General features: G+C 35.3%; 2 protein-coding genes across 2 annotated transcripts in view; both read right to left on the reverse strand.

Moving 5' to 3' along the window:
• LOC100373093 (dynein axonemal heavy chain 8) overlaps positions 1-25021 on the reverse strand; it is a 98194-nt gene that overhangs the window by 31002 nt on the left and 42171 nt on the right. The window contains exons 16-40 of the mRNA XM_085504905.1: positions 24711-24974; positions 24178-24243; positions 23777-24006; positions 23054-23205; positions 22042-22249; positions 21703-21917; positions 20943-21211; positions 20145-20156; positions 18237-18437; positions 17803-17883; positions 16944-17348; positions 16382-16500; positions 15582-15881; positions 14846-15086; positions 12281-12480; positions 11193-11346; positions 10090-10485; positions 9324-9542; positions 8579-8898; positions 7806-7984; positions 4362-4549; positions 3495-3689; positions 2592-2726; positions 1360-1767; positions 589-831 (exon numbers count right to left, since the gene is read on the reverse strand). Coding sequence (XP_085361031.1) covers positions 589-831; positions 1360-1767; positions 2592-2726; positions 3495-3689; positions 4362-4549; positions 7806-7984; positions 8579-8898; positions 9324-9542; positions 10090-10485; positions 11193-11346; positions 12281-12480; positions 14846-15086; positions 15582-15881; positions 16382-16500; positions 16944-17348; positions 17803-17883; positions 18237-18437; positions 20145-20156; positions 20943-21211; positions 21703-21917; positions 22042-22249; positions 23054-23205; positions 23777-24006; positions 24178-24243; positions 24711-24974 — 5400 coding nt within the window. The remainder of the gene's footprint in view (positions 1-588; positions 832-1359; positions 1768-2591; positions 2727-3494; positions 3690-4361; positions 4550-7805; positions 7985-8578; positions 8899-9323; positions 9543-10089; positions 10486-11192; positions 11347-12280; positions 12481-14845; positions 15087-15581; positions 15882-16381; positions 16501-16943; positions 17349-17802; positions 17884-18236; positions 18438-20144; positions 20157-20942; positions 21212-21702; positions 21918-22041; positions 22250-23053; positions 23206-23776; positions 24007-24177; positions 24244-24710; positions 24975-25021) is intronic.
• LOC146736223 (zinc finger protein 862-like) lies at positions 5141-7365 on the reverse strand. The gene is made up of 2 exons (XM_085505547.1): positions 6190-7365; positions 5141-5753 (listed from the first exon to the last, which is right to left on the reverse strand). Exon 1 carries the CDS (start codon positions 7363-7365, stop codon positions 6232-6234), a length of 1134 nt encoding a protein of 377 aa, XP_085361673.1. The 3' UTR covers positions 5141-5753; positions 6190-6231.

Here is a 25021-nt window from a genome sequence, read left to right on the forward strand (position 1 = left end):
GGGGGGCATTGTAGTATAAGGGCACTTAATACAGTAGTGCAATACCTTTTTTTTCCGGGGAATTACTTTAAAATACTTTATTTTAGCTACAATTAATTCTCGCTGAAAAGACTTTTTTGGTGTTTTGTATGGAATTTATTTTCACTGATTTTTGACAAGTTGATTGTAAATTATAGAAAAAAAAGGAAAATTGGCTGGATTTTATTTTCACTGAATCCGTCCTTCAGCAAAATGGCGAAAAATTAATTCCAAGCGAAAATAAATTATTTTACAGTAGCGTTGGGGCTAGAGCTTAGGGGCCTGTATATTTCAGAGTTTTAATTTTGGTTTGTATTTTGAAACATCCTTACAATAATGATTTACCAGTATATTATTCAAAATGGCGACATTTGACCGAATTTGTTTGCCAATTTTACACCAAATGGGTATAATTTCCCATTGCATACATTTCTCGGTACAAAAAAAAAATTAATATGGGGGGAAAAAAAAATATGAAGAATTACCAGTACTTTGTGAAAGGTGAGAACCCTTGGAGTTTAAAGGATCAACACACAGATAGTGACAGCAATTATTCACGAGAAAACCTACCTGAATGATGGGGCTCCAATCCATGATGGAGGAGCTCATGAACACCATACCATTACGTGATACAGTAGCTGGCGACGCATTGTCAATGTTATGTACTTCAAAAATAATTTTACAGTTAGGTGCCATGGGAATACGATCACCATTGGCAAGTGTCAGTGTTTTGTTGTCATCAAGCACACTGTTCAGATTCTCAATCCAGATGGCGTCTACAGGGCCATCCAATATGAGCCAAACATGGTCACCCTATAGGGGAGAGATAAAGACAGTTATAAAGTTATAAATGTATAATATAGTGTCAAATCCATTTACAGAATAGCAGATTAGTGTGTTGATTCCGAGTCATATTAGGTTGATATGCACAGTCTAGACCGTAAGAAGATCCATAAAATATATTTGTCAATTTCTACATGTCTGAAATGTTGGTTACTCTTTCAAAGTAATCTCCTATGAGTTAAACATGTTATTGAATATTGTGTCTTGATTAATAAGGCATATTGTAAGGTAATTACGTCACAAAAAAAACATTCCCAAGACACTAGATTCCTTACTATATGGTAGATACCAAGTGAAAAGTCAAATAAATCAGAGACTTGGTAATGTAACCTAAGCGATTCTGAGAAATTACACACCAGGGATGTGCACAATTCGCTCAGTGACTTCACCAAGTTGCTTAGTAAAATGTTATCAATTGAATTTATTTTCTCAATAATATGAGCTTCAATTATTAATATTGAGAATCCAGAAAGAACAATTTTCTGAATTAAAACTTACTTTCTTAATTTTGAGCGTTTTTCTCCACAGTGTTGAGAAGATACCATCTGTCCAATCATTGGTAGCGACATCTAATCGTCCAAACATCTGTGGTGCGGTGATAGCCTTAGGGTTCATCCTCATCTCCTTGTGTGGCTCCCCGCAATCTGACATCGCTTTCATAAGTATGCTAATACACTTAGATTTACCAGCACCGCTAGGTCCTAGCGTCATCATTCCGTGACGTACACGTTGGGTCTCATATAACTGGATCAATTTGAGTACCCATGGAGCATGGTGAACTAACCCAGCATTTGCAACTTGGTGCTCAATAGCAGCTTCCATTTCTGGGTAACCTGCTTTGTCCAATTGCATTCCAGGGAACAAATCATCAATCAGCGACAAGAACAGAGGTTCATCTTCATCTACCTGGAAAGAGAAACAATCAACAAACAAACAATTAACAGTGTTCTCATGGTAACAATAAACAGTTTGCTGCAGTGATTTTGTTTGGCATGGCCTACAACAAACTGTCATGTCATGTTTGTTGTTTGTTTGTCATACTTGTTTTGTTATGTTTTTAGCTTTATTCCTTCTTACAAGTGTAGAAACCAAAAAGAATTTTTGTTAACGTTGTAATAAAGCAATATTTTATTCTATTCTATACTTGTAATGCTGATGCTATATAAACCAAAGAAAATATTTCTAGTACGTGACATTTTTTTTCAAGTTTTAAAAATGCAAATGCTAAAAAAAAATTGGTTCAATTGGTTTTCTAAATTTAATATGCGTGAGCGGCTTTTTATTTTTATTCTTATTCTGTCATGGAAATTGTAATTTGTTTTATTTATTTGTAAAGATGAATATTTTTTTTTGGTCTAAAAGTGTTGACAAAAACAAATGACATCACAAGGAATTATGTAATGTAATACATTATTCGTGAGGGATGACTGAATCAGACAAACAAATGAGTAAACAAAAAATAAAATCGCGACATAAGTTGTGGCATAGAAATAAACTTAAGGGCTTTGTTATAACAAAGCCTTCCTTAGTATTCACAGCAAATTACCAAGAATATCAGCAAAGTAACGTAATTGCGCTTAAAAATGTCTATCATCTGGAGATGTTTGACCTCTTTCACACAATGTACTACGTTCTATTTTTCCAGTAAGATCTTGTAATTGTGATAAACGATTTTGATTATTTTTTTCTTCAGAGAAACAAATATTTTAAATAGTTTGAATGCAACTTACCAATTTTGATAGATTCATATCTCTTAAAACTCTCATCACGATGGTCTGTTCACTGTCTTCAGGATTAGCTCGTTTGAAAGCTCCCAATGTACGCAATACAGATAGAATATTACGTAAACCAAAGTCATAATGAACCTGTAACAACAAGAAAAGCATATGTGTGAACAATTTGAATTTGCATCCATTCACGTTTTTATCGTCAGTACCCGTAAAATCTGTATTAGAAGCCGCATCCCTAATAGAAGTCACACCCATTCTTTTTGAATAATTGAGAAACAAAATTTCATCATTTCTCATATGTGTGGATGCTCTAATAGAAGCCACATTCCCTCTGTTACATTGCACCATTTTAATAGAAGGTGCGGTTTCTAATACAGATTTTACAGTACTTGCTACTGATGGGTTGACCGGAACTATGGCAAATTGGATCATCATCAGTGCACAGTCGAGAAAACTATATGAAAACTATGGGATATGATAAACATAGGCCATATTTGCAAACAGTTTATTTTTCAAAATTATTATTATTCACTCACTCATACAAAATGGTTTTTAAAATGTCTTGCAAATAGAGAAAAAAATAATTACAAATGAGTAAAACCTCCACTAAGTGTATGCGTCTGTCTCTTGATTCAAAACTCTGATACAAATGTCAACTGATGTTAAAAATAAATTCAAGTTAAGTACAATTAGTACTCATGTTAATTACAATTAAGAGCAGTGGTCGTCATGCAGCACACATGCAAATTTCATGTAAATAAACAATGCATTTTTATGAGCATTGTGTACGTTACTATGAGTCCCATATCGAACAGGACGCCATGTAATGCAATGCCCACCACCCTTAAACTAAAATAGAATATGGTTGTAGTAATATATAATCTTGCCAGGTGGACAACTTACTTGTTTTGTCAATTGCTCTTCACACAGTTTGTAAAGAGTGTAAAATTTCCTGGCTAGCAAAACATTTCCCTGGAAACCAGCACTAGCAAGTTTCACTCGCATAATGATCTGTCTGTCCGGTACCATCATAGCTACGGTACGGAACTGAATCTTCAGATTTTCCGGCAATTCCTGACGACCTGCATAACCAGGGTTCTATAAAGATGAATAGAAAAAAAATATTTTTTTTGTTTTTTTTTTTAAAAAGGGAAGCACTCCGACACAATGTTTGAATGTATAGAGATGCAGAAAGGACTTGATCAGATTGTTGTTTCACATGCATTAACAGAACTGGTATAAGCCTTTCTGTATTTGATATCATGAAAGCTCCAACACAAGATACTGTGAAATACTTTATTTTCGCTTGGAACTAATTTTTGCTGAAGGAATGATTCAGTGAAAATAAAATGCAGCGAATATACCTTTTTTTCCTATATTTTACATTAAACTCATCAAAAATTCCATACAAAACACCCAAAATGTCTTTTCAGCGAAAATTAATTCCAGTGAAAATAAAGTATTTCACAGTATTCTACATTATTATTTGTATAAAAACTTTTGATGAGGCTCATTTATGGCCACCATATGTAAGCAATTATGTTCACAATACTGAATGTGCAAAGGGTAAATATGTGAAAATAATACTTAGATGCATGGGAATTTGATATAATTATTATTAAAATGATAATTATTGAATTGACGTAAACAAGTTTAACTAAGGGTACACAACTACCCACAATCAGCATACCAGTATGGGATTTAACCCCTACAGCAGCTAGACACCATTCATCACCATTCATAAAATCCCCTAAATTTGTTCCAACTCACCATCGTGATAAATAGACCAAACTCGGGGTCTAAGTCTACATTATCCCCGTCAGTAAAGATAAATGCACTCTTCCTTTCTTTCTTAGCTACCAGGATAATAGCAATTTGTTGAGCTGCCACAGACAATACTGGTAATTCAATACGATTGAATTCATCAAAACATCCCCAACTACCTGACTGGGCAAGACCTGAAAACAAAAATGGAAGGTTGAGTCTGAGGTTTGTTGTGCATGTATATAATTTTCTGAAATTGTTATCTTTTAATAAAATTTTTATTTTTATAATACACAGTTTGATAATATTGGAAATATTTAACAAAAATCATTACCTTAGTTATCATGGCCACAAGAAAGTTTTAATGATGACAAACAACAACAATGACAAACATGGCAATCTCTATACTTTGCCACTTCGTTATTTATTATGGACCAAGTTGAAAAATCAGAATTTATAGAGCAAAAAACTATTGAAAACACATTTTTTAGCACTTTCAAGCCTACAAATATTTTGCGAATTGCACAGAACATACATACTGTTGCAACTCTGAAAGTGTGTGTCTCGGTGTCTCAGTTTTTCGATATCTGCCTTCATTTTTTCCTTATGCTGCTAATGAATCGTCGATATCATGTTACTGCAGGCCTCGAAAATTTTTAAAAAAATGTACTTGCCACAGGACAAGTAGATTTTTAATATCACTTGCCCTGATGAAAATTATGCTTGCCCCATTTTGCATAAGTGTATATTGTAACATTATGTGAAGAAAACACACACGATTAGGATTAATGGAATACATTATTTATTTCATAACAGTTACATCATCACATTCACAAATATTGCTATTTGTTTACTGATATGATATTGTTCTCTGATTCATCATGCTGAAGAGCGTATCCATGTATATGTTTCGTCCCACCACTTTCAAGCCAATGTTGAATTGCTGGTAGTGGATTGAATTCTACTATGGTAGGCCCATGTAACTTTGTACGAAGCAAAGCTTGTAAGGATGATTGCTTTAGACAGGAGCGGTTTGCAGTTTTGATTTGATTCATGTGAGAGAAACATCTCTCACAAGTAGCAGTACTGCAGCTAATTGTAAACATGATATCAACCAGCTTTAAGATAACATGCAGATTATGAGGCCTGATAGTGAGCAGATGCTGGTACATCTTATACATCCCAGTGACAGGTAGATCTTTCATCCTTGATTTTAAATTGGTGTACTGCTCAATGCCCAATGCCACTTCCTCCTCATTAAACAGAGGACTGAAATGATTAAATAGAGCAGTGACATCATCTACACCATGAAGTACAAGTTTATCCCTTTCTGCTGGCCAACGAGTTATGTAAAATGCTTCAAAGTAGGAGATAGGTGGCTCAAAGAAGTTGTCAAATCTGTAAACAAAAATGTATATGTAAATTAAAACAATATTAGTCAGCTGGATAACCATCTAACCTAGGAGTAAATCAACAAATTAATAGTACATGAATATAAACAAGAAAACGTTCAAGATCTTTGAAATATCCTAAGTTTATCAAACGAACAAATCTTCACAGTATATAGAAAAATTGAGGAAAATAAACATGCAAACCCAAAAATCATTCTAGTTAAATTAAATTAAATTTAAAATAAAATAAGTGTTATTGTTGCTTACTAGTATTACCATGGTAAATGCAAAAAAAAAGTATATTGTACATTTATATATTATTAATATTATACTTAAAGGCAATTATGTACATAACACGCATATTGAATAATCCAGTAAATATTTGTTTAGACGAAAATAATAAAATTGTGAATAATAAGTAATTAAAAATTATTAACGCTGACCTGTTTGATATATCCAAGATGTGCCAATTCCTCGTCCAGAATTTATGCAACTAACTTTAAATCCCGTCTCTGTTTTGGGCTGTAGTGATAAAAGTTAAAGAGGCCTTTCACAGTGTTCTCAAACTTGTTTATTTCGGGAAGATACTTGACACTGTCAAGCACAGCGAGCTCTAACTTGTGAGCAATACAGTGCACTGGTATAACGTAGGGTGCCTCCAATATATGGGCAACAACTCCCGACTTCCGTCCTTGCATGACGGATGCGCCATCAAAATTAGCACAGACTAATTTAGGTCCAGGCTTGTCACGTGAAATCATATTTTCCATGTTGAGATTGACAGAGCTCAGGTCGTCTTTGATCGCTTCGTACACACCAAGTGCATGGGAATGAGCCGGCGCTTCGATGCTTACCATCGTCGTTACTGGTACGCCCTTGGAAACGTAACGAACAAAGATATTGTCTTGTTCGATTATGCTGACATCGGCACTGCCGTCAGCTAATACTGACAAGAAAGCTGCATCTTGAATTTCGTGGATGTTGTTTTTCTTGATGACAGCGGCGATATGTGTTAGGAAAGCACTAGCAGATTTGTCGTTCTGGTAGTTATCGCCGATCTCTGCTCCGACTTTCCTCAACAGGGCACATTGCATCGGCATGTCTGACATCGGTTTCCCATACTTGGCAAGCATAAACACTGTGATAAAAAGGTTGCTGTATCGTCGTAGCTGGTCGTCATTCAATTTACGCATAGCAAGCCCGATAGGTGTCGCATTTATATTTGGAGATGACAACTCGTTGGGACTTCCGATGACCTGTGTGACGTCGTCTCTACGAAAATACGCAAAGCACTCCAAGTGTGGGCGGCTGCTTTCATTGATTCTACGCGAAAAAATATCGCAACCATCAAAAAAAGCATTTCGCTTACCCGACGGTTTTGCAATACTAGGATATTTCAAACAAACTTGACAAAATATTTTATCTTGCCTGTGTTGTAGCCATGGCCACTGATCGATCCATTTAGGCAAAAACTTTCGTTGGCACTTTGAATCATCATAGCGTTGGTTTTTTGACCTCTTGTCGACCTTATCTACAGTCTGATCTAAGCGTCTTTTGTTGTTTGCCGACGATGGTGACTCGGGTGCCGATGGTTTGGTAAAATACCTGACGATACTCATGGCTATGATTCGGAGATCAAGGGCTATAGACAGTTCAAATGAACCAATTTTGAAACCAAAATTTAAAAGTTAAAAGTCGTAATTTGATTGGATTTCACGTCAATTTTATTACATAAAAAGTTGCAAGATAAACCACTTCATTGGACGAAAGAAAAAATAAATGACAGCTATCACACGCGTTACTTTGGCGTAAAATAGAAACATGTTGATAATTTGTATCAATCTATCAAGGGCCGAGCTTAGGGAAATAAACATCAGCTTCAAAATGGCTTGCCCGTCGGACGAGGACATTGTTGATTTCACTTGCCCTGACATAAAATCTAGTTGCCACGGGCGTCGGGCAGCGAGAATTTTCGAGGCCTGTTACTGTGGTTGTTATTTGGTCGTTGCTAGAAAAAAACTATTACATTTGCTGGGAAATATAAAAAAGGTTTTCTTACCTTTGTAGATACGTCCCAAACCACGGAAGTCCATCTGATCTGAGCAATTGAACACAACAACATATTTGCCCAAAGCTTTGCCCATATCTTTAGTGGTCTCAGTTTTACCAGTACCAGCAGGTCCAGCTGGGGCACCACCCATACTCATACCTAATGCTTGAGATAGAGTGATGTAACATCTGCAGGGAGAGAAATATTTTTATCATTTCATGTTAATAAATGGCAGTCAATCAGCCAAGTTTGGAAGTGCTTCAAAGAGTTAAACAGACTGCATTTGACAACATTTTTCCAAACATATCTATATAATAATCAAATATATGCAGAAAAACACATTTACATTCATCAGTGTTGTTAGCAGAGAAGCAATGTACATTGTAACATTGCCCACCGGTGAATTTTTCGTAATGAAATGTAATAAAATGTAAATGAAATAAACAATATTATAAAGCTCATTTCAAAGCTCTGATGGGATTTATCACCCAAATAGAGCATACTTCAAATTTATGCTGCCCACACTTAAATTGTTTAATTTTTTTTTTTTTTATAATTTTAAAGAAGTCAAGTAAGTCAAGATAATAGAACAATAGAGGTAAAGACTATATTTAAAAAAAATGAAAAAAGGGTGGGCATTCATAAAAATACAAGTTTCAATTAATAATATGCCATTATTTGCTAATTCATAGGTGATAGAACATGTTCTCATTTGAAAACTCCTGCATGTTCATTTTGAATCCATGTCTACAACATTAATCAGATCAAGTACCATTGCTTACCTGTCAGTGAGTGGCGTGATGACGAGACGGTCAGTACAGCCCACAGGTTCATTCATATAATGGAAATCAACATCAGTAATAGAAATAAGGCACTCATCGGTGTCTTCTTTGAAATAAAAACGCGACTGCTTCAGCCATTCAAAATCATTCGGTGATTTGATATGCATGCGTACTAGATCATCAAATATGTCACGTTGGTGCACATGGATAGTGATGAGAGTCTCGAACTTTGTCCTCTCGTATTTTGTCAACTCCTGGGTTGTCATGTCAATCAAGGTATTGAGCATATCCAAGAAATACTGGTTGGTAGTTGCCATAATCTGGAGTGAAATTAAAAAATAACAATTATTTAATTAACTGTATCAAAAATAGGTGTATATAATGTTTATTGTGTACATCACTCACAAAAGATTCGCATGTAAATATGAAATTTTGACACTTGTATGCAAGTTGCAGTTATACAAGATGGCACAATTCAGCAAATGTCTGCTGCTTTCCGTTACTGATGTATGGTTAAGAATATAATTCATATCAGCATTTAACAAAAATATAACAGCATGCCCTCGTAAAATATTCCCCTGGCATCAAGTAAAAATTCTCATACCGGTAATCAGGTTACAATAAGCACAAAGCATTGGATGTACCAAATTTCAGTTATTAATTCAGCATAAACGTACAGTAAACATCAAAATATCAAACACAAGACACATAATATAATCTTAATAGTTGAGTATGTATTACTCACTTTCTTGTCTGCCCGGGCGTTTTTCAGAGCTTCCTCTGAATCCCTAGTCCATATCATTTGTAGGCATAAGAGGCCTACTTGAGCTGGGTAATGTCCTTGAAATTCAATCAGTTTAAAATTCTCCTTGTCTCCGATAGCAACAGAAGCGGTTCTTATAATTGAGTGAATAGAACGACGGACAGTGGCAAGCAACTCACCGAGCCAGATTTCCACATTACCCTACAAGATAAAAACAGTAAAACATTACATTAGTTACAGTAAAACATGTCTTTTTCGCGAATTTAGTGAGAGAACTAATTCGCTAATTTAAGATGTCACTGATGACTTCATTATAAATTCAAAATGGCGGCCAAACAACGTCTTTTTTTCCACACACAGACTTTGTAAACACAGAAAACGTCATAATCTGGAGCGCTTCCTTATTACACTTGACAGTTTTTCTTTTTGTTTTTATGGATGTGATAACTGTGCATTTGTTTTGGCACGTGACAGACAAGTATTGTGAAAACAGGAAATCAACAAAGACAAGGGAGATTTGCTAAATCAACATTTCGCTATTATGTCATTTTACCACAATAGTAAAATAGTATGTCGCTTTTTCAACATGTTTTACAGTAATCATGACACATGCATATGATAGGCCATATGATTTGGTAGGTAAAAGTTTTTGCTTGAATTTATGACAAAAACTGTATTTACATAATGCAAATTTGAGGTATACACAATTTGATGGAAGCATGTATTTGTTTATTTAGTGAATACTCACCTGCGCATTGACGTTTTGGTCCAAATCAATCCTCTCCACTTCTCTGGAATTAACAGCAAGGATGAGATCATAGTTCTTCTCGTGGAAAGTAACAGTCTTAACGTTATCGAACAAACCCTCCAGATGTTGCTGGATGGTGTGCGAGTCAGATGCCTGACCCAAGATTTCAAGAAGTGCGGGATCAGAGACAAAGAAGAATCGAGGGAACAGCAAACGTTTCTTTTCTAGATAACCCGTCAGGGATTTTTGACATATTTCCAGCTGTTCCAGAAGATGGGGCAAGAGTTGTCCGAGAGTATCGTCACCAACACAGCACTGCACAACATTTGCGTTCTCATGAGCACGCTGCATGATCTTTACCCATGACTTATCAATATTTGTAAATCTCTTGGCTTCCTGCATGAAACAAAATAATGTGACAAACAGTAAGTATAAGTTCCATTGCCATTTTGCACATGTTAAAAAAATGAAGCTGTTTGGCTAAAACAAATATACTTTATCACTCATTCATTTCAGGATTACTAGAGGGTATTATAATTTAAACAAATATAGCTACAATGTAACTGATAGGAATGTATATTATTTACACATCTAGCTTAAAAATAGAATCTAGGAGGCCATAAAAAGCTGTATTTTCACTTATTTCAACATTTTTCTTGTATAAAGAAAACTATGTCACCAACACTGAACGTTCCACATAATATTCCAGATTATTTACGACACTTCTCTTTGTTTCAATGAATGCAGAAACAATATACTGTAGAATACTTTATTTTAGCTGGAATTAATTTTTGCTGAAAAGACATTTTGGGTGTTTTGCATGGAATTATTTTTCACTGATTTTTGACAAGTTGAATGTAAAATATAGGAAAAAAAGGTATATTCGCTGGATTTTATTTTCACTGAATCATTCCTTCAGCGAAAATAGCAAAAATAAATTCCAAGCGAAAAATAAAGTATTCTACAGTAGCATGTGACAGAAATAAATTCCATCACAAATTCCTTTAGTTTACGTTTTTCAGGATTTCACGATCACGAAAGTATGGGCTTGACACGAACTGCAGTCAAATATTGAAACAATTGATGATGCAGTGTAAACCTACCTGTGGTAATTGTTTAGCAATGTCACCACCTACAAACACAGCTTCCAGATATATCCATAGATTCTGTACTATCATCCAATTCTCAATAATCTCTGTAGTACCGGATAGCTTCTGCACCCATTTCTGGATTTCTGGCTTGAACGGCGCGTTATACCTATAAAGAAACAGACAATTGTGATAATGATGATAATGACAACAAGATGAATCAAGCCATAATCTAAGATCAGTAGTTACAGCATTTATGAGTTGTTTGTCTCAGAACTTGTCAGTGGCTGATTTATTTTTTATCTGAAAAATTTCTGTCATGTAGTATAGATTTGAATGCTGCTGTAAGGCAAGTTCTCAGCACAATTAGCTTAATAGAAACTCCATGTTCAAAGTTTGCTTGGACGCAGTGGCCGAAAATATATCATTTTAAAAGAGAGAGGCTTAACATTGGCTTTTATTGTTAACTTATGTAGAATACTTATTGAAAAAGAATTAATTATTCACTGGGTTTTAATTTTGCTTATTTCGCTGACTGGAAAATGCGCTAAATTAAAACCCAGTGAATATGAAAAATTTAGCATAGAACACATTATCTAAATGATAAAACCATGATTTTAAAATCCACTGAATATGCCTGAAATGGTAAATCAGTGAAATTTAAATCCAGTGAAAATTAGTCATTTTACACTACATTAAATTTTGATTCATTAAGAAAACTGTATTTGAATCTTTGGTTTGAAACTCCCATGTATGATTGGACTTGATGACATTTTCAGTTATCTTCAACTTTTTGCCAACAACTTTTGACCCAGATTTCTTGTGAATATGTCATTGATAGATGGCATGTACATACTACTTCACATTTCAAAGGCTATATACAAAATATATTCAAAATTAAACTGAAATTATATTAAAACTGAATCACTTTACATTGCAACTGTAATAAGTGGCTAAACAGAAACAAAATTGTCTCAATAGCGGGTTGTTTCACCACATGATGCAAATGTGAAAATATTTTGTCAGTTTTGTTGGTGTGAGAAAAGTAAATTAATCAAAACTGATTAGGTAATGTGTGGTCATTTATATTTATTTGTACCGACCTGTTGCTCATCAGTGAGGCCAATACCATCAAGCTGTCTTCCATCAGCGAGATAATATCACCGGTGTGGTCACCTTTCAAAAGTAATTCACCACGTGCTTTAAAAGCTGAAAACTGAAACATCTGAGCGTTCCATTCAGCGATCACCTGTTTCAGTTTGGCCTCTATGTCTTTTTCTTTCACAGCTGAGATACACACATCCTATTAGAGGGGGTGAAAAATAGATCAGCACTTATACATGTGCATACAGGAGGGGGTGTAGTGGGGTGGGGTGGGGTCTTGGCCCATATTATCGATGTTGTGTCAGGAGGGCGAGAGGGCTGGTAGTTTTGTGTGTGGGAGAGGGTTATATTACAGGGTGTTGTGTCACCAACTTTTGGATATGGTGCAGTGGTTGTGCATTTGTGGTGTCAACATTGTGACGACTTTCATTTAACTTTACCTACCTACAAAGTGATGATGGAATGATGGTGGATCAAATGATGATCCTCACTATTTTCATAATTTATATTAATAATTAATCAAATTTTAGTCAAGTTTGCATAGCTTAGGTTTAGTAAAGGGGGAGGTATGGCACAATTTATTATTATAACTATATTGAAAGTTAATCCAATGTGTGTCGTTACAACGATGGTATAATGTGTATGGGTGGTTTTGTGGTGGTGGGGGGTGATATATTATAGGTGTGATGTCACCAACATAGAGAGAATGTGCAGTGGTTGGCAGTGATTATGTGCATGTGTGGGAGATATGTGATGTCACCAACATCAGAAGTACATGTGTGATACCACGACATTTGGAGGAGGGAGCATATATTATAGATGTAGTAACAGCAACATCGGGGGGGGGCATATAGTGTGGGGTATGAGGCAACATACAGGCAACATAGGGGAGATGGATTACATAAAACACTGATATTAGACATACAAATTGAGTTTGTGCCAGCTTATAATACTGATAAAATGTTACAGTAGTTTTTTAATCAGAACCAAACTTCAAAGTTTGTCGAATATTTTGTTTGTTAAAGAGCAGTAGTCGTCGCGCCACCCATGTGTGAGATATATGGGTCTCATATAAACAAAGATGGCGGCTTTAACTGTTGTGCAGATCAACGAGTACAAACTGATATGTTACCAAGCATTAATTTGGTATTTTATTAGGTGATTGGAAAGTATCAAAGAAGTCACCGGCGGTAATTAGTGCAAGTCGCGCCCAGGTCAAACCTCATATTTGTGATTTCCATTAGAAGAGAGCATTGGATTGTGGGAAAATCAATGTTTATCAAACACAAATGTCGCACATGCACAGTTGCCCTTTAACATGTAAAAAAAAAAATTAAGAGAATTTGAAAAAAATTCGTTTTGCTTCTCCTCAATGTTTCCAGCCCTTGATTAATTAACCTTTGATTCTAGAAATTTCAATGGATTTATTCATCACATTACTGGACTGTCAGAAGTGTATAGACACAAGGACAACATGTGAAATGTAAGAGCAGATGAAGCCATTTCGTCAGCTGTTCCATGCAGTGGGGCGTGGTGAAGCAAGAATGGCCGCAGACATTCAGTGAGGTATGGTGCACATGTGATGACATTCTATTTTGCAGCCCTGTTATAATGAGGTACTTGTGAAGCAAGATGGTAAGCCATGAGATGTGTGGTGTATGGAAGCAATCATGATGCCGACAATGACGGAAATTTGACAGTGAGACATGGCATTTTATATATGGAATTTACTCCACAAATCACCAAGAACGGCATGTGCAACCAAAGTGTGAAAGTTCAAATCAAGATCATCCAATCTCAGCAGGTATACCAACAGCAAGGGGAGGGGGGAAGCAACAGCCAAAGACAAGAGGGGAAACAGACAACATGCAACATTAACAAACTTAGTGAAAGGAGTGCACCAACATTTACACAAAACAAAGGAGTAAAACCAAACTGATCAATAAATATATATACAATTACAACAACAACAACAAAAACAACAACAACAACAGCTTAAAGAACAAGTTCTGGCTTTAATGTAAACGTATTCTGCAAACTGTTGTACACAGAATCACAATAAAACAATCGTTTTCCCCACTTCCAAAAATGCATGCAGTGGAAAGAGCAAAGCAAGCAAAGGCAGGAAAAGCTGCAGAGGAATCAAAACGGGGCCATTCATCGTTATTTTGGTTGTACCTCAATATCATCTTTGTGCTTAAGTAGAAATATTCTTCCTGGCTTTTTTCGACCCTGCTTGTTGCAATTTTACAATGTTATAAAATTAATTGAACTGAAAACACAGCAGATGTTCAATTGCAAAAGCACAACAGATAAAAAAAAAAAACATTAATAAAAGACAGTCAAGAGAAAAGCAGCAAATACAGTAAAACAAATCATAGAAACACATTTTTCAAGTCTAAGCTCAACAGTGACAAACACATATGCCAAGAAAATCTGCACAAGTTACAGCAACAGATTAACAGAAGTAAGATAATATAACTGAAATGAAATTTGCATTTGCGTGCTTTGGAAATCACAGACAATTAAGGAACATATAACCAAGGAAAATAAACAGTACTTGCCTCGATATCTTCCTTATACTTTAGAAGTGGTGCCATCATTATATTACGCAAAAGGAAGGTGTCAGATTCAACATCAAATGTATGCCCGGTGATCCCAGTAATTCGGTCCCAATGGCGTTTCATCATGGCTTTGTTTGCCATCATTTCCAGTAAGGGACAAGTCTCATTAAAGTCATCAATTGTCTGCTTAAGATCCAGAAAGGCTTGCCATTCTTTGAGTGCTTTGGGGAGTTTACGACATCTGCAATACGATTTAAATAAATTGTTATTCACAGTTAAAACATTAACCAATCAGCAAATGTGTCTTATAAGATCTATGATGAGAGTACCATGATGCTTGAGGATGATTCAGAATCTAACCTCAGATTGGCCAATCATAAGTGGCTAAACTATTATTCACTGACCAATCAGCAAATACGTCTTATAAAAAGTTTGATGAGAGTACCATGGTGTTTGAGCATGATTCAGAATCTAACCTCAGATTGGCCAATCATAAGTGGATAAACTATTATTCACTGACCAATCAGCAAATACGTCTTATAAAAAGTTTTATAGATTATAGCGAGACTTAGTACCAAACCTCGGAATGAATGATCATAAATGGCTCAACCAATCAGCAAATATGGCTCAAAAAAGGATCATACATTAGCAAGACTTAATACCAAACCTTGGATTAGCCAATCAGAAGTGACTAAACTTTGCAAGACTACTGACTGGAAAACAATTGTTAACTAACCTGTTTTGAAAGTCTGTTAATTCTTGATTAATTTGTTCGATGTCAACATCAACCCATGGGATATCGTAGTAACCGTTTACTTTGTCAATTACATCATTGTACAAGTTGTACAATTTTTGCAGGAGGGTAAGTTCTCTTTTGATTTTTTGCAGATCGGGGTATTCAGTAACATACAAACCGAACAGCTCCTCACCCCCGGAATAGGTCTGGAATTTACGCCATAGTTCGTCGAAACGAGCCTGGAATAACTGCAGACGATCACTTGCCTCCCGCGGTGCGATACCTTGTACCATGGGTCCCCTAAATAACAATAATATACAAATAGTTAGCAAAATGCAAAGTTAAAAGGGAATAATCCATTGTCATGCTATTATTAATATAGATTTGTATTTTGTTCCTACAATACTAATGATAAAATCATAAAAGAGACATGTCTGTCCATTTGGTCTGAACTTAACTATTTCACCACGAGTTCACAAAATAGTGCCGTTTATAGTCTGCACTTTCCTTCAGAAGATTGGGAAAATAATAGCCAGATTTTTTGAGTAAAAACTAAAAATTGACTGAAATTTTGTCTGTTGGCTCCAAAATTAGGATTCATTACTAAAAATATTGGAGAATAAATATAAGAAAAAAAATGCAGACAAATTTGGGTGAGAAAGTCTGGTGGTGAAAAGGTTAACAAAAGAACAACAAAATTTTATAAATTTTGAAGTATAGAAATTATTAATTACGAAAAGGTTGATAAATTGATGATATTCATACAGTAATTTTAGTGAGGCAATAAAAACTACACTTACTTGTCATTGTAGTCACTGACAAAGATATTAACATCTTGTACAAATATCTCCACTCCCTTCAAAAGATCTGCTTTCATACCAGGCTGGATCTTGAGCAGGTGAGACTGGACTTGCTGGGACTACAATAAAATAGAAACATTACAATGTTTAAAATCAAATAAATAAAACAAATCAACACACAACGTGTGCGCCACATGCTGCGTGGTTCATCTTACATCGTTAAGTTCCAATGAGTTTTTACGTAAAATCACAAACAAAACAGCCCTTTTCAGGGCCACCACACACTCCCAAAAGAGAACTACCGTAACAAACACACTCTAAGTAAATAAAACGCGTTTGTTTTTGACAAATAAAACTTTATTGTTGACCCTGTTCTTGGCTAAAAATCACCCTAGGCGATAAAGCGAGGATGTCCCCAACATGTAACTTTTGTGAAAACGGGGGTGGGCGCTTTCCCAGGGAGGGGCACGTGCCCGGGGTAATACGGTATCATGGTAATGCAATAAGTTACTGCGTGTCGTAATTTAGAAAAATACAGTGTCTCTCTCTGTGCTGTTCTTACCTGTACAGTGAGTTTTTTCCAAGCATAAGTCAAACCATCCACTTTCTCGGCATTACCATCAGGGAAGGTCATTTCATACTTATTCAATAAAGAATATGATTCTTCTATGGGCCCAATTGTCATATCTATACGTATCTCAGCTTCACGGATCTCGTGTAGCGCTGCCATCGCAGAGCGAACATCGTCCAAGTCTTTGATGGGTCTAGCCAACCTCTTTTGTAGATTGTCAATGAAGTCAAAGATCTCTAGCATGTCTTTGCTCGCTTTGTTGTTGAGTGCTTTACCATATGCTAACTTCCAAGCTCTAGCTTCAGTTATCAGAGCCATCTGCAGTTTCTCCGTTAGGAATACAATAGAACCGACTCTATAGCTGGGCAGAATTTCTTCAATGGAAGTTTCCAAAATCTGTCAGAGAAAAATCCAGACAAGTAGGATTAAATTTTAGTATCTCATGTGAATGTTTTATATTACATAGCTATCAAAAAAATCAAAACTTCAGTATTTCCTTGTCTTGAAACAAGTACAATCCAATCCAGTAAAATCCAGTTCTGTCCAGTAGAAAACAAGTACAATCCAGGCAAGTCTGGCACAAACCAGTAAAATCCAGTCTCGTCGAGTCGAGTCGAGTCCAGTCCAGTCCAGTGAGGTACAAACCCGTAAGATGCAGTTCATTCTGGTAAAATCCAATCCAATTCCATCTTGTACTGCACCATAACATACAGTCCAGTCCAGTCCAGTCCAGTCCAGTCCAGTCCAATGCAATCCAATCCAAACCAAACCAGTACAATTGATAGTACAATACAATAATCTAATTCAATCATTACAAACCAGTTCAATCTAATACAAACAGTCATCTTACCTTGTAATATTTTACTTGTGCTTCAATCTCGGATGTCAATGGATTTTCATCCATGAACTGTTTTACTTTTTCCACAGGGTCCTGTCAAGACAGAAATATCAGTTACAAGTTGCTCACATTATAAGGGAATCATTGGTGTTCAAAGAGTTAATCAGTACAGAGTTATTGTTGAGATAAATCTATAGATGGTTACATTCTTAAAAATACAAAAAGATTACGATTCTGTAATATTTCCAAGTTACCCGAAACCATTGCCCAGTGCATAATGGTAATAATTTTTTAATTTATTCTTTCCTTTTATGTATATTTATTGATCTAACCAAAATTATCCAAAATAAATGGAATCTATGAACAAGAATACTATAATTTTGGCTCTTGTACATGGCTTTAGTTCTGATTCTTGTATGACTAGTGAAATTAAAAGTTGATCTTACCTCATTCCAGAGTTCAGAGTACTGTGTGAATTGTTCCAAAACCTCATGACACTCTGTGCGGAAGGAGCTGACAATGGAATTGAGCACTATCACCACCTTTATCACGTCTTTGTGCTCGCTTATCAACTTATGCAGTGGTTTATGGAAGTTTGGCGGGATGGTAACCTTGTCGTCTTTGTCATCTTTGTTGTCTTCCATTTCCTGTGTGAGTTATTTTTTTTTATAATTTTTATAGTTAATTAACTTAACGAACAGTAATACAAGGACAGTACAGTCATAATGCAATAAGATGTGATAAGAAAATAAAGGGATAAGTTAAATTAAATGAAGTCTAAACTAAACTAAACTTAGCATACATGAATACAGACAATCAGGTTTTTTCAAATTCAGGTTCAGGTTGATCATGAGACATTTGGTTTCGAGTTGGCATGAAAATAAATGTAAAATCAGTATTTGTCTATGTCATAATGACATATCATGTGTTATTTTATGATCTAAGTTATCCACAAGTTATTTTTATTAATACTGTATTACCGGTATGTTTTGTTTTCCCTACATCAATGTTCTGCTGACTGTACATTGAGCTAAAACTGGCTTCTAGCTAGCTTTGGCTTCTAGCTTTTGGGGCTTCTAATGTGAATCATTAAATCTCGCCACTAAAAATGTTCATTACTCAAGTATTTCATTTGAGAGTAATTTTGCAAATGTCTGTGCGACTTCCCAGAATACAGACACCAGTGAAAACTTCACTGATTTTTTGCAATGTTCCCAGAATCAAGAAATTCACAAAATTGGTTGAAAAAAACGAGTATGAGCAAAAGATTTCAAAACACTTTATTTATGATACTAGAATATAAAAGATACAGTGAAGGGAATTTTAATGAAAGCTAACTGGTTTTGAAATGATGGATAGCCACATTAGTTCTCAGCTATACTACATCACTACCAATATCAGTACTGAATCTAATTCACTTTTGGTACTTTTAACATCTGCTGTTTATTATTTGATTTTAAAAACTAGTTAATTTTCAAAAAATTTGGGGAGTCTTATTGGCTCTACGTGTAAAATAGCCCTGCCTTTCATGTTTTTATAATGTCATCTAAGGGGAGTATAATTATAATACAAGACCTATACGTATAATAATGGCACTTGTTCAGAATTTGTGCACACATGTACATTTCCTTAAAACGAAAAAACAATTCAATCTTAATTTTGTCTAAGTTAAATCAATGCATGACATGACACAGGAAAACTTGGAAAGTCAAATAAATTAACAGAATGATATAAAAATATAAGGTTAGACATGCATAAAAACAGGTGAGTGAGACACCACAGCAGCCGTGAAGTACCCCGAAAATGTGAATGAAAACCCACACCAGCTGGCAAAGCATGCGCCTAGCTGAGGAATGTGTACACACAGCAACAAAAGCACCTTAAGAAACTGAAATGAGTGTAAAAAATTTATATATAGAAATTGTATTTTGAAACTAAAGTGGACTGTGTACATTGATGTAAAACCAAGAACCATGCAAATCCCTCAATACATATAGTTGGTTTAAATTCAGCGTTATCTGCACACCTATCACTGTGAGGTATTTTCACAGTTTTTAGTGACTGAACACAAAACAGAGGGGGAGAAAATCAGTATCGAAATAACTCTGTAGTAGAAATGATAATTTTAATACATCTGGTCTAGCACAATTTAGAAAAATTCATCCACATCAATACACAATTAAATTTGATGTAATCAACTAGATATAAAAAGAGACGTGATTATTAGTAATTACAGAAAGAAAAAGTGCAATTGATAAGAGTTTCTTCTTTGAAAATTAGAGATTAACGATGATGAATTATTACAAAGTTAAATCCACATCAGAAGTCATTCTTTCGAGCAGAACGGTACACACCTTATCCATTGGCTACTCAATATACAGGACAAATAGAGATTCATAATATACAAATAACAGAAAGAGAAATTAAAATTCGGGTTAGTGACTAGAAAATTGATAATTTAACCATTAACAAAACAAATAAATATCAACAAAATTAAGCAGGCTCCCAGTAAGCTCAGTTAAGTTTTCTATAAGTTTGTTACATTAGCCTGTGCTGTATTTTTCTTTCTCCGCAGTAGTAAGATTGTCAACAACACACAGCTCAAGAGTTGTATAAATGCATGCTGTTAATTTTCAATTAAGGGATTGCTGGCTATTTCCAAGTGCTGCTTGATAAAAGAATCATCCAATTTATTTTGGTAGAGCTCAGATTTCAAGATTGGTTCAAACTCTGTACATCAAAGTAGAGGCATGTCCACATATTTCAAATTAGCATACTGTATCTACAGAAAGTTCCTTAAGGTTTCTGAATCATAACTAGTGCAGTTCTGAAGTATTCTATCGTGATTATAGGCCAGGTCTGACAGCAAGGTATACAAGTAATGGAGAAATGAAAGCATGAATGAATTCAGAAATGAATCACGTAATAGAAACAAGGTATTTTAGAAATGAGGCCAATGTTAACTAAATGTTGATACAGCACTTGGAGAGAGCTACGCTTACACTCGGAGGCAACTTACTGGCAAACTTTGGTTTAATCTATTAACCCAGGTATGTTAACTGTGCAATTGGTTGGTCGGTATAAACAAGAAACGATTTAAAAAACAAAAACACCATGCAAACAAAAAGAAAGCAGCAACCAATATCTCTTACCTTCTGCAATGCTTTCTGGATAGTGACTGTATGTTCCCACAATGAGATATTCTGAGACATTTTTAAAATCAATTGAATGGATTTATTAAGTGTCTGTTGTATATCTTCTAAGCTCGGTCTCATCACTACAGATGGAATTGCTAACACGATGTCAGCCTTGAACAGAGGTACCTTTGACTCCTCCTGTTTTGTGTCCTGCGTACGTGACATGTATTTGTTGCTTGAGGATTGCATTCTTCTCTTGATGGCATCTAATGAGAGCCTGGTGCCTGTATTTAAAGATCGGAGTCAAAAAAAAGATCACTGCAAGCTCGCAAAAAAGAAAAAGTAGAGTAAAAGCATCTCCATAAAAACAAAAAAAGAAAGAAATGTTTTGCGCTGGTCAGTGTGAACTGCAATTGTCAGAGTCAGTATATTAGTATTGAAATAAAATAATAACAAATTAATAAAAATAAGTAGTTGAAAATGAAACAGATCACACGAGTAGGTAATCTACTAGTAATTATTAATATAGTGATCTTCAAGTTTACAGAGTTGTTTCAGAAAAATATAAGCATGCAGTGTTGCAAACATTGCAAAAGACATCAACCACATTCCCCCGCTAACAACGACCGTAAACATACAGAGTTCAATACAAAAACTACATTTTCACAGCGTTTGTGACGTTAAGAACTCCCTACAGTATACACAGCTGTTATTGGCAAAGGATGATGGGAAGGGTGAATATACATATAACCGGTGCCACATTGTGCAGACTTACATTTGATCAGAGCATCACTATTTCTCTGACTAAATGTAGTTAGCATAATGTTGTAACTGCAAGCCAGACACTCTAAGCAACGTTGTTTCTTGTGTTTGGAATCTGGATGCACGCATTGGTAACTTCCATGCAGTCCCTCTTTGTCACTATCTTTCAGTTGCGCCTTTAAGGTGTCGACGAGTTCGTTCACAGCACTCTCAACTGCTTTGCTTTGTCTACAAAATAAAAATTTATGTTATATACAAGAATTTTGAAACTATCCGCTGCCATAGATGACTAGGTGTTATGTAGGTTTTTGTAAATAAAAACATCATTTAAAAAATATCTTGAATTACAAACCTAGCCAGCTGTTCAGCAGCCTCACTGACGGCTGTCTCTGTCATACGCAAGAACTCGGTTGTGGTGACCGGTTCCATTTCTGGTAGGTCACATAAGGGTGTAGTGGACATATCGAGGAGTACAGCTTCTATGCGACAATCTAGCAGATCGGTCACTTGTTTGATTAATCGCTGCAGGAATCCCATCTCCTTGTAAATGTTTTTGATGTCTGGGTAGAAAGAAATAAAGATTCTGATTGGCTAAATTCAAATTTTACAATATGATGTCTTGAAAATTGACTTTTAATTGGTCTACTTCTACTTGAGTCATTCTACTTCTACACAGGGGTGTTGGGTATACTTAAACTACTCAATTCTGAGACGTATCCAATTGAGTGCAGAAAAACAGAGGTCCCGGTCTGATTGGCTAAATTCAAAATTCACAATATGATGTCTTGAAAATTGACCTTTTTGATTGGTCTACTTCTACTTGAGTCATTCTACTTCTACACAGGGGTGTTGAGTATACTTACACTGCTCAATACTGAGAAATGTCCAATTGAGTGCAGAAAGACTGGGATTCAGGTCAGATTGGCTAAATTCAAAATTCACAATATGATGTCTGGAAAATTGACCTTTTTGATTGGTCTACTTCTACTTGAGTCATTCTACTTCTACACAGGGGTGTTGGGTATACTTACACTGCTCAATACTGAGAGATGTCCAATTGAGTGCAGAAAGTCCGGGGTTTCAGGTCTGATTGGCTAAATTCAAAATTCAAAATATGATGTCTGGAAAATTTACCTTTTTGATTGGTCTACTTCTACTTGAGTCATTCTACTTCTACACAAGGGTGTTGGGTATACTTACACTGCTCAATACTGAGAGATGTCCAATTGAGTGCAGAAAGTCCGGGGTTTCAGGTCTGATTGGCTAAATTCAAAATTCACAATATGATGTCTTGAAAATGGACTTTTTTGGTTGGTCTACCTTGAGTCATACCACTTATAAACAGGCGTGTTGGGTATACTTACACTGCTCAATACTGAGAGAAGTCCAATTGAGTGCAGAAAGTCCGGGGTTCAGGGCATCTTCTACCCTATCTCTGTATGGCTTCATTAACGGAACCAATACAGGTGGAATAGTGCCCAAAATACGATCATACTCATTCAGCACTTCAACCAATCTGTCAAGGAAATTAATCAGTTTTTATTTATATAATTGTTTTTGTTTTTTTACTGCACGGTTAAATACACAATATACTCAGTGAAATTAAAGTGACACATTATCAGCAGTGGTACTTGTGTATGATCCAATATTGATACCAAGCAAATATAGTGCATACTGTAAAACATTTTTTTGGTTAGCATGTTGTTTTTATCTACGGTTAATTTAGTTAATCTGTAATTTCACTAATTCAAGATCTCAATAATTTGAAAAGAAATTAAAAATATATTCTCATAATTAGATTGTTGGCACTTTAGCTGAAACAGTATTCTGTTAATTTGTGCATTTCCAGCCAAATCTGCTAAAAAATGGAATGAATTTCAAAGTATTTTACAGTTTGTGGCTGTTTTGGCTAAAAACAAAAATATCCTGAACTAAATTGTTTTAATTTAAATTAAATTTAAAATTAATTACACAACTACGCAATTAAATGTAGGAAATTGGTGTGACAATATCACAACAAATATTAATCAAACTGGATGCAATGATTTTCCTTCTAATATATTAAAAATAATCGCAGCTGTACTTACGAAACATGATTGCATTTGATTTCATTTTCCTTATAGCACATAACAGATGCCGATTCTGGTATTTCAAGATTCATCTTTCGCAGGTATTTTGCTTCTGCAATCAGCTCCAAAATTTGTGGATCAAAATTGACGAAGAGATCTTTGGTGTCTGGGTGTCTCACCAACAGAGAAGAGTTCATGCCAGACTTGGCAGTCTCCACTGCACGGAACCAACCTCTATGATATAGCATCTGAAAATATGATGCGAGAGAGAAGTTTAGTTAAAATAATACTTATTTCAAGCATAGTCAAGCACATACTGAGAAAATATGGTAACAATTGCATTTAACTGTTTTTAACACCATAATTTGTTAAAATATTCACAGATTTTTGGTTCAAATAGAAATAATTTTCTAACTCACCTCAAACTCCATGAGAACTGCAGCCATTTTGTTGAAATTTCGTATAATTTTTTTGGCCTCCTGCGTCTGTATGGGAGAACAAAAAAGGAATTATAAAATTATAAATTTTCAGCAGAGGTGCAAACTTAAGAAGATTCAAACGGGATTGAAGATTCAAACTGGATTGAAGATTATGTCATATATTGTTATTGATATAAATTTTTAGATTCAGAATTTCTCAACAAAATTATGTTTAATTAATAGTTTCCAGCGTGAAAATATTTTCCATATATTTTCCATAACATGCTCAGTAAAATGCTCAGTATTGTAAAATTTGAAGTTCTTCCCAACAATGTTTTGTACATATTGCTCAGTAAAATGCTCAGTAGTGCAAAATTTGGAGTTCACTCCCACAATGCTTTGTACATATGCTCAGTAGTAGAAAATTTGAAGTTCTCTCCCACAATGCCTTGCACATATGCTCAGTATCTCACTAAGTCGTGCAAAATTTGACTTGAACTTCCTTATCAAGAGTGCAAAGATCTTCCACTCACCCTGAGGACCTCAGATTTTTTCTTGAAGATCTTCATAGGTGTATCTATCTTCCTATACAGCTGTCTAGCCCAGGTGATCTTGCCAGCTACTGGTGGAATATTTCTGGGCACTGGCGGGTCTTCTTTGTATTTCTGGTACAGTTTACGTACTGTTTCCAAATCTCGTCCATAGTTACTGAGCACTTTCATGTATTTCTCATGCAGGTTCAGATTACATCCTTGGATTTTCTCAAATTTGCTAAGAAGTTCCAGTGCTTTTTCAGTCTGTAAATTGAGAATATAGGGTACATTTAATGTATGTAATCAATAAC

This window comes from Saccoglossus kowalevskii, chromosome 11 (genome assembly GCF_978046115.1).
Source record: "Saccoglossus kowalevskii chromosome 11, keSacKowa6.1, whole genome shotgun sequence".
Lineage (NCBI taxonomy): Eukaryota > Metazoa > Hemichordata > Enteropneusta > Harrimaniidae > Saccoglossus > Saccoglossus kowalevskii.